The sequence below is a fragment of the Tupaia chinensis genome, unplaced genomic scaffold, assembly GCF_000334495.1.
Source record: "Tupaia chinensis unplaced genomic scaffold, TupChi_1.0 Scaffold148587_1, whole genome shotgun sequence".
NCBI lineage: Eukaryota > Metazoa > Chordata > Mammalia > Scandentia > Tupaiidae > Tupaia > Tupaia belangeri.
Window position 1 is genome coordinate 2,065,410 of NW_006208436.1, and position 10,916 is coordinate 2,076,325.

A 10,916-nucleotide genomic window follows, 5' to 3' on the forward strand; every position below is an offset into this window, starting at 1 on the left:
GGGGCGGGCGTTCCCTGCGCGGGGCTGCTGCACAGGGGGCGTGAGCCCCCGGCCCGCCCTGACATTATTTTTATATTCATTTTTCAAAGTTCTTTTTAGCTATCCCCAAAGTTTCTTTATGAATTTCTGTATACATTTTAGAGTAATTTTGTGTATATCTATAAGAAATTTGGTTAAATTATATTAAAACTTGGGAGAAATAACATGTTTACTCTGCCATGTCTTCCAATCCTGTTTCAGTATGTCTGTGTCATTCTAATTGTAGTGGAATTCTTTTTCATTTTTTGGGGGAGGGGAGAGGTTTTTGCTATAGGGCACATGAACTCGCCAGAAAGACAGAGACAGAGAGACAGAAAGTGAGAAATTACCCCCCCAGGGGGGACAGCCACACCACAATCCCTTCTCCATTCTCTTCTCAGGATCTTGGACGTGCACGCACACGCGTCCGGCATGAGTTTAAGCCACAGGGTCCAGGACTCGAACCGCAGTCGGCTACATGGGAGTCTAGCAATATAGCCACTTAATCAACTGCTGGTCCCGCAGTGGAATTCTCATAAACAGCGTATAATTGAGTCATATTTTAAAGCAATTCTGTCAGATTTCATCTTTTAATTAACTTAGCATAATTATATTAATATAATTTTATAATAGATGTGTTAGGGCTTAAGCCTACCATTTTATTTTAAATTTTCTGTTCTGTTTTCTATTTTTCCTGCTTCTGTGTTATCTGAACATTTTTTAAAACTTAATTTTTTAAAGAAAATTTTGTTACTTCCTCTGTAAGAGAGAGAGAGACAGAGAACAAGTACCCCTAATAGGGTCCCCGTGTCACACTCCACCTCTACTCCAGCCTGCCCAAGCCACAGGCATTTGTTTATATACCTGGTGTGCACAGAAAGACCTTGGGACACAAACCCAGGACCCTCTTAGATGGGTCCAGTTGCTCTACTCTTGTGCCACTGTCTGGCCCACAAGTCCATTTTAATCTGTAGTGTTTTCATGTATTTGCTGAGGCTTTCTAATTTTTCATATGTTTCATACATGTTTGTAATTCAATGATTTTTGTGTTAGCTGCTCTAAAATCTTCATCAGATAATTCTAACATCTCTCTTGTCTCAGTATTGACAACTATTTACTGTATCATCATTCTGTTTGACATCTTCCTAGTTCTTAGAATGATGAGTGAGTGCTTTTCAATTGCAGCCTATACATTTTTTAAAAATAGGATCGGGCTACATCGAAATTTTCCTGTTTTAGCCTCCTAAGTAGCTGGGATTATAGGCATGCACCACTGCCCCAACTTTCAGGGTAGGCTGGGAATTGAACCCGGACATCCCATATGGCCTCAGTTTCTCCAGTACAGTACACACTACTGTAGCTAAGCTGAAACCAAGACCTTTTCAATATTCTGTTATTAAACTGAATCTCATTTAAACACTCTATTTTTAAAGTGGCTTTTGCTGCCACAGCTTCTAGTGGGGAAGAAGGTACAATCTTGTTACTTCAGGACAGAAGTAGAAGTATATTACATGTTCTCTTCTCAGTCTGTTGGCACGCAGTGGGAGGGAAGACCTTACTATTTGGTAACTGAATGAGTTCTGGTTCCCCATATTGTTTCTATTGACTCTGTGGTGGGGTGACCTTAATACTATTGGATGGTGGCAAAGGTCCTAACCAAAGGGACAATTTAATAAGGGGGAATTTGGGGCCAGTAGGTAGTATAGACCTCCCATATGGCTGACTATGACTTGAAACTCATGCTGGGCACATGTGTGGGCATGTCCAGAATCCCAGGAGGAGAGTAGAAGAGAAGGGATTATGGCATGGCCCTCTTTCCTAGGGGGTGATTTTTTGCTTTCTCTCTCACTGTCTCCAGCGAGCACACACGTCCTATAGTTCAAAAACAAAACAAAACAAAAACCTTTCAATAAATAAATAATAAAGGGGGGTCTTATTACTGACCTGGTCAGCATAAAATTCTTGGCTCTTTATTAACATTTTGTGATACCTTTAATATTACAATGCCTTATTACAACTTTACAAGGGTGCAGATGTAGATCCCAACTTGACCTTTGTTGGTATGAGTCCGCATAGTACCACAGGTTTTTCTGTGTTGTTAGGCTAGAGTAGAGTGGTTATTGTCTAAAAGTTATCTTTTTAAATTTCTCCTTTCCTAGAGAAACATGCCATTCTTTGTGACTGGCTTCTTTCACTTAGCACAGTGATTTAAGATTCATCTATGTTGTAGCATGTATCAGTATTTTATTTCTGCAAATTACATTCTATTGTTAATATATTAGTCAAAATATTTTTCATATTTATTCACCATTTGACAGATATTTGGATTATTTTCATTTTGTGGAATGATCAATGCTACTGTGAACATTCAAATTTCTGTGTGAACACGTGTTGTAATTTCTCTCGGATATAATTTTGTGTGAAAAGGTGTTTAATTTCTCTTTAATATGTACCTAAAGTTGTAACTACTAGTCATATGATGCCTGTACATTTATACATTTGAGGAACTACCAAACTTTTCTAGAATGAGTGCATCATTTTTACATTTCCAGCTACAATATATAAGGGTTCCAATTTTTCTACATTCTCTTTTTTATTTCAGTTTGCTAGAGGGCACATGAGAGAGACAGAGGGAAATTGGAGGAGAGGGGAAGTACTGAGAAAGCACTCCCAGTGGAGTATGGCTATGCCGCCATCCCTTCTCCATTTTTCCTTTTAGGTTTTTGGGCACGCACAGATATGTACCTGGTATGTTTTTCAAGCTACCACGTATGGAACTTGAACCACACAGTCAGCTATGTGGGATCCGTCTATTTAAGCACCATGCCACTGGCTGGCTCTGAGTTTTTCCACATTCTCACTAATACTTGTTGTCTTCTTTTTTACTTTAGCCTACATAGTGGATATGATGTGGTATTTCTATGTACATTTGCTTTATATTTCCATAATGATCAATGATGTTGAAGTTTTTTTTTTATACTTACTGGCCATTTTATGTCTTCTTTGGAGAAATGTTTATTCAAATCTTTTTTTCAAGTTTTAATTTCTTTTGTTTTTCATTATTGCTTGTTTTTCTGTTTTCTGAGAGGTTTTTGCTACAGGACGCATGCGCGCGCCATAGAGATAGAGAGAGGCAGAGAGACAGAAAGCAAGAAATCACTCCCCAGAGGGAATAGCCACACCGCAATCCCTTCTCCTCCATTCTCCTCTTGGGATCTTGGGTATGCACGCACACGTGCCCGGTGTGAGTTTAAGCCACCGGGACTCGAACCACGGTTGACTACATGGGAGTTCACGACATAGCCATTACGCTAACTGATGGTTCCCCTTATTAAGTTTTTTTTTGTTTTTTTGAGAGGTTTTCGCTATAGGGCGCATGCGCTCGCCAGACAGACAGAGAGAGACAGAGAGACAGAAAGCGAGAAATCACCCCCCAGGGGAGATGGCCATGCCGCAACCCCTTCTCCTCCATTCTCCTCTCGGGATCTTGGGCATGCACACACAAGCGCCTGGTGTGAGTCTCAAGCCACTGGGTCTGGGAAGCGAACCGCGATTGACTACATGGGAGTCCAGTGACATAGCCCTTACGCTAACTGCTGGTCCCCCCTTATTAAGTTTTAAGATTTTTTTTATTTGGACCATCAGGTGGCACAATGGTTATGCTGTTGGACTCCTATGTATTAGACTACAGTTTAAGTCCCGAACCGGTGACTTAAAATTCACACCGGGCGCATGTGCGTGTGCCCAAAAATCCCATGAGGAGAATGGAGAAGGGGTTGCCGTGTGACTATCCTACCTGGAGGGTGATTTCTCACTTTCTGTCTCTCTGTCTCTCAGGCAAGCAAGCATATTTGTCCTATAGCAAAAATCCCTCTCAAAGAAAAGGAAGGATTTATAGACATCTTTTCAGCTTTTGCCTGTTTTGTTCCTCTCCAGATATTTGAAGTAGTGAATATTAATAATATTTTCTCAGATTTCATACTTTGTCAGGAGAGTTTGAACAGTTCTCTGCCATTACTTTACCTCCTTTTAAAAAATAATCTTTCTAAAGCTTTGTTACTAAGCCTTAAGTATAACAATCTAGAGCTGAGTAATACAGACTTTATTCTGTAAGAATTTGGTACTATCCAGAAATACTTAATTTCTTTTTTTCTTAATTTAATTTCTGTTGGAATTTATTTTCTTTGAAAAATGTATATAAATTTAAGACATTCATGTTTTTTAAATAAATGTTTAAAAGAATCATACTACCCATCAGTTATTATTATAAATTTTTGTATATCAGGTTTAGGAATATATATATCTTGACTACTCTTTCTATTATAATTTTAGGATGCCTTTTTAAAAATAATTCGAAATGAGGGCATTAAATCTCTGTGGAGTGGCCTTCCGCCTACCTTGTAAGTTAAAATTTAATGTTTTTAATACAAAATGTTGGTTGTTGTTTTGTTTTATCTTCTGATCTGCATGGTGCACAAAGTCTTACATTTTTAATATTAGAACTCTTTCATTTGGTGAAGCATTGTTTTGTGAGTCTCACAAACATCCACACATTAAACAGTGTGCTAGAAAGACAGGACCTACGTTTGTTAGTTTGTTTATTTATTTATTTATCTTTCAATAAATAGTTTTCTTTTTTATTAATCTTAAAAATTATTATTTATACATTAAATTGCTATATATCATTTAGATTGTGAAGAGACTTTACCCAACATGATACACACCTCAGTCCAGCCCATTGAGACTGTTATTCACATCCTTGTCAACAGATAAAGAAACCTTATTTGTGCAGGACCTACATAAGTTTTACTCAAAGCTATGGTTTCTTCTGGCAAAAAAATATAAAGCAAAATTGATAAGGGAAAAAAGACATCAGGAGCTGACCAGGAATATGCTTCCAAAGAAAGCTCTCCCTTGTGCATTACACAGGACACACTCTTCTAGCAGTGAACTATGAAGTTTTCTAACTTCTCTTGCCTTGGAAAACCTACTTAAGTTTCAGAATATAGGGCTTTTATTGGCCATTGGTTATGCATTTGCGTTCTGTGTGGTCAATCATCTTTAGCAAAACTTCAGACCTCACAGAAGTAAAGCAGATGTTTACCATAAACCACATTTTGCATAAATCAACTTCAGGTAGGTTGGTTTAGTGCTTCAGATGCATAAAAAATATACCTTGTCATAAGCAACATTCCACAGGCTAAATCTTTATGTTTTGTCCCAAGAAGAGGTATGCAAATAGGCCTCTTGAAAATATAGAATATTTGAGCAACCAGCTTACTGTGTTAAGTAAGTCTTTTCTGCATAACCATAACTTTTTTGATATTCAGACATAATTTGGTGTGTATTTGACTTTTTGTTTTCCTAAAACAGAAAGATATATAATTTTTAGTCTCTACTACATGGTAAACTCTTAAGGCTGAATCTAAAAATCTCAAAAAATATCTTAACTTTCTGTGCTTTATTTATTTCTAAGACTTCCCTTTTTCTTTCCATGGATAAAATTAGCCAATTTTAAACAGTGGCAGATCCAAAGCCACAATCAGTCCTACTCATGAATTCTGTGTGATCAGCTGTCATGATACTGAATACAGCTGATCACACAGAATGTACCTAGTGATACTCATATAGTATCAATATAGAACTTGAGGCACTCCTAACTATGGTCTCTGTCCTATATAATTATACCATAAACATAGACTATTTTCTTGTTTCATTACTATTTTTGACATGGCAGTGCCTACATCTTTTATGTTTGAATTTAATTAATAATTCCCTTTTCATATTTTCATTTTAAAGAATATGTCATTAGAATTCCCTCAGAACTAGCATATATGATTGTGGAGATGTTAATTATTATTTCCAGTTATAAGCTAGTGTGAACTATGGTTCATAATGTTTTACAAATTTGCTCATATATTATACTTTTTATTTCAGTGATTCTTAAGTTATGATAAATGTAATTGGGAAAGAAAGCCTGTTTTTGAGGGGAAAAACAATCTGTGTCCATGGGGGAGTTCAGAAGCAGATAGAACAAATCAAGGAAATGTGTCCTAATGACTGCGTCGCTGGACTCCTATGTAGTCGACCACGGTTCAAGTCCTGGATTCAGTGGCTTAAACTCACACCGGTGCTTCTGTGTGTTGCCCACGATCCCAAGAGGAGAATGGAGGAGAAGGGATTGTAGTGTGGCCATCTCCCCTGGGAGGTGATTTCTTGCTTTCTATCTCTCTGTCTCTTTCTATCTTTCTGGCGAGTGCATGTGCCCTATAGCAAAAACCTCTCAAAAAAAAAAAAATTGGTCTCATAGGAAGATTTGTTGTAGTTTTTGCTTAACATAAAATTTAAGTTTTTTAGTTATATATTAATTTATTTGATTTTTAAGAATAATTTTATTTCATGTATTATCATCATTATTATTTATTTAATTTGACTAGAAAGAAAGGGAAAGTAGGAAAACAAGCTTCCAGGTCTGGGACTTGAACCGCGCTTGGCCTTGTGGGAGTCCAGCACCTTAACCACCAAGCCACCTGCTGGCCCCAATATGTGATTTTATTAAAGTGTGTATTTGAGACCTTTAGATAATTTGAACAAATCTTTTCATTTTTGTGTTTCTAATAGAGTGATGGCAGTTCCTGCCACAGTAATTTATTTTACTTGCTACGATCAATTAACTGCTTTTCTGAGAGCTAAATTAGGAGAAAATGAAACCCGTATACCAATTGTTGCCGGAATTGTGGCCAGATGTGAGTAATAAATCTTTACTTTTATTTTTATTTCTGATTAGGGCTTCTGTTTCAATTTTGATATTTAAGAGAATTTGTATAATGTACAGAAGAATGTTGGTATGGTATATTAGGTCATTGGGAAAGTCATGACAAATTTTTGCACAGAAAAATATGTCATGACTTCTCTGAGAACCCAGTGTTTTACATTATAGTAATTCTATCCTCCAGAAGTTATGTGGTACAGTGATTGCCATCATAATGAGATGGGATCAGCCTATCTTGGTCAAATCTTGGACAGAGCTTTTTAGAATGGCATCAAATTTTGTTCTGAGTCATCTGAACTTCCAGAGTGTCATTTGGGATCCTTCAGGAATCAAACCGAAGTCCTGAATCATTTTTCATAAAGTCTTTGGGATTCAGAGTTTAATCAGAAGGAAGTCTGCCTTTATGTGGAAGAATGTTTTTATCTGTGGGAACCAGCAGTTAGCATAATGGCTATGTCGCTGGACTCCCGCGTAGTCGATCGCGGTTCACGTCCTGGACCCAGTGGCTTAAAACTCACGCCAGGCGCGTGTGTGTGCATGCCTAAGATCCTGAGAGGAGAATGGAGGAGAAGGGATTACGGTGTGACCATCTCCCCTGGGGGGTGATTTCTTGCTTTCTGTCTCTATGTCTCTCTCTGTCTGGCAAGCACACGCACCCGATGGTGAAAACCTCTCCAGAAAAAAAAAAAAAAGAATGTTTTTATCTGTGAAATGTAAGTGAGGTTTTGTTGGGGGGCGATAACTGAAATGACTTTTTTGTAATAGTTCTAATTGAGTGTAAAGTTCCTGAAACTGCTCTTAAAAAGGTGAAAATCAGAAAAAAAAAAAAAAAAAAAAAAGTAAGGTATATGAAAATGACCTTTCAAGAAAACCCGTTTTGAGGGAAAACAATGTGTCCATATGTTGTCATCATTTAGATATTTGATTTTAAGAATTAAAATTTTAGAATTAAAGTTTAAAATATCAAAATATTTTATTTTAATTATTTTAAATATCAAATACATTAAATATTAATTTCACCTGTGTGTTTGCATAGTACACAGCTTTGTTTTTATTTTCTTTTACCTGCTTATTTGTATTAGTTGGTGCAGTAACAGTGATAAGTCCCTTAGAATTGATTAGAACCAAGATGCAGTCTAAGAAGTTTTCTTACAAGGAACTGCATCTATTCGTCAGCAAGAAAGTTTCTGAAGATGGTTGGATTTCCCTTTGGAGGGGCTGGGCTCCTACTGTTCTTAGAGATGTAAATTTCTCAGGTAAGATTTATTCGTATCTAAAAGCAGGGCACCAGCACCTGACCAGAGTCCGTGGCAGAAGGCAAAAACAAATGTGTAAGATGAGAGAAAAGGGGCTGAACTTATGAAGAACTTCTTAGAAGATAACTAGCCATTGAAATAATGGCATTAATCTATTCTTGAGGGCAGAACCGTCTGGTGATCTAATCACCTCTTAAAGTTCCTACTTCCCAACACTCTTGTATTAGGGATTGTTTCTATTACATGAGCTTTGGGAATCACATTTAAACCACAGCATTTTGCCCTGGCATCCAAACTTTATGTCTTTCTCACATGCAAAATACATTTATTCCATCCTAGTAGCTCTGAAAGTCTTAACTTGTTCCAGCACCAACTCAAAAGCCCAAAGTGCAGAGACTGTTAAGTAAAATCCGATATGATCTTACTCAAGGCATAATTCATCCTGAGACAATTCTAACTATGGACCTATGAAATAAAAAAGATGGTCTACTTCTATAGTATAGTCATTGGGACAGAAACAGGGTAAATATCCTAATCTAAGAGGAATAAATAAAGGCCAGACAGTGGCACAGCGTAAAGTACAGTGCCCTGAGAGGCAAATCCCATCTTGGGAGGCTCTGGTTCAAGTTGGGAGGCTTTCCTGAATACAGCAGGCTTGTGCATACCCACGAACTGGGACTGGCTGAAAGCTGAAGGCTGGGGGTGGACTGCGACATTGAGACCCTGTGGGAAATTCTCTCTCTCTGATGGAAGAAGTAAATAAATACAGTCTTTTAAAAAAGAATAAATAGTCAAGAAAAGTAGTGTACGTTGTACCAAGTTAAGTCCAAAACTGAATAGAGTAGACAATGTTAAGTCTTAAAGTTGAAGAATAATCTTTGATTCCATAGCCTGTGACTTGGGCCCCCCGAGGCAGATTAGGTGCTCAAGGTCTCATCCCTGCACCTGTGGCTTTGCAAGGCTCAGCCTATGTATCAGCTCTCACAGGCTGGTGTCTCATACCTGTAGCTGTCCCAGGCTGAAGTCCCTCTAGTTTTGGGATCTCAGTTGTGATCCTGCCTTAGTGAGGGCTGTCTGTGGTGGCTACATCCTAGCATCAAGTTTCTGCCTGGGCCCCCAGGATAGCCTTAACATCCTTTGAAATCTAGGTGGAGGTAGCCACACCCCTACAACTTTCACATTCTGTGGTTCTGAAGATTTAACACCGCATAAATGCCACTAAGGCTTATTTCTGTGCCCTTCAGAGTGGTGACTGAGCCACAGTCTCCAGGGGATACTTAAACTACAGCTGGGATGTCTAGGGGCACTGCACTAGAATATGGTTTCTAAGCAGAAAATAAGGTGTATTGAGTTTAGAATTTTTCTTTAAAGTTTACATTTTATTTCTAAATATGTGCTCATTTCATTCTCTGTCTTTATAGCAATGTACTGGTATAACTATGAGATTTTAAGGAAGTGGTTCTGTGAAAAATATGGTTTATATGAACCAACATTTATGATCAACTTTGCATCAGGGGCATTGTCGGGTTCTGTAAGTTTATTCTTTTGCTGTTAATATTATAGAAAAATAATTATATTAGAACAAAATACACCATTTTTTATATATTGGATAGCACTTTGGGACTGCAGTGCTTTAAAAACTTTTAAGTATTTACCATCCTATTTTAAGGAAATAAATTATATCCATTAAAATAGTTTGACATAGAGGGTAGCAGGTGGCTTGGTGGTTAAAGCACTGGACTTTCACCTGGCCAACCATGGTTCGAGTCCTGTACCCAGTGACTTGAAAAATCACTCTGAGTGCATGTGTGTGAGTGCCCAAAAGCCCAAGAGGAAAAGGGATTGTGACATGGCCAACCTCTCGGGGATGCCTTTCTCTGTCATAGGTACATGTGCCTTATGTTAGATAATTATTATCTAACAAATTATCTCTCTATAATTATGGTAATGATAATAATTTAAATAGTGCTTTATTTACAGAGAATTATGTAATACATTAGTGCAATAAGTGCTGATAGATCTGACTAATATTTCATGGAGTATCATACTGTGTGTATGATTAAATTGAATAGAAGCAGTCTCATTTTCTGTCGTTAATTTTCTGTTTCTTTGGAAACATTTTGGCTTACTAAATACTTAAAAGAATTTCAATAAAAATGACAATCAGAAGCAAGGGGTCTCAAATGACCATTTTATTTATTTATTTATTTTTTGGAGAGGATTTTTCGCTATAGGGCACGTGCGCTCGCCAGACAGACAGAAAGAGACATAGAGACAGAAAGCGAGAAATAACCCTCCAGGGGGGATAGTCACGCCACAATCCCTTCTCCTCCCATTCTCCTCTCTGGATCTTGGGCACGCACGCACACGCGCCCAGCGTGAGTTTTAAGCCATCGGGTCTGGGACGCGAACCGTGGTCGACTATGTGGGAGTCCAGCAACATAGCCATTACTCTTAACTGCTGGTTCCCTCAAATGACCATTGTTAAAACACTTTTAAGGCATTGTTTATTTTATTTTATTTATTATTGCTATTACTTTTTAACTCGCTGTAGTCATCAGAGTGAGAGAGAGAGAGAGGATAAGTGAGAAAGCAAGCCAGTAGGTCTGGTACTTGAACTACAGTTGGCCATGTGGGAGTCCAGCGCCCCAACCACCACACCACCTGCTAGTCCCTCAAATAACCACTTCTGAGTAGTACAGAATTCACCTTTTCACACCCCCTCCACATAATGGAAGTCGTATAGTGGACTTTCTTTATGTAGATTCATATCACTCTGTTCTTGTCCATAAATATATTGTTATGAACATTTTATTTTAAAATGAATTTGTGACAACTTACAGTGAAACGCTAACATAGTGGGACCTCAT

The 10,916-nt window shown here is 37.9% G+C and overlaps 1 protein-coding gene across 3 annotated transcripts in view; it reads left to right on the plus strand.

Annotated features, from left to right (window-relative positions):
- The window catches only part of SLC25A40 (solute carrier family 25 member 40), a 48,291-nt gene that overhangs the window by 27,359 nt on the left and 10,016 nt on the right, over nucleotides 1-10,916 (plus strand). For all 3 annotated transcript variants that reach the window (XM_006170483.3, XM_027769079.1, XM_027769078.1), the window contains 4 exons: nucleotides 4,351-4,418; nucleotides 6,640-6,764; nucleotides 7,873-8,046; nucleotides 9,468-9,577. In XM_006170483.3, coding sequence (XP_006170545.1) covers nucleotides 4,351-4,418; nucleotides 6,640-6,764; nucleotides 7,873-8,046; nucleotides 9,468-9,577 — 477 coding nt within the window. The remainder of the gene's footprint in view (nucleotides 1-4,350; nucleotides 4,419-6,639; nucleotides 6,765-7,872; nucleotides 8,047-9,467; nucleotides 9,578-10,916) is intronic.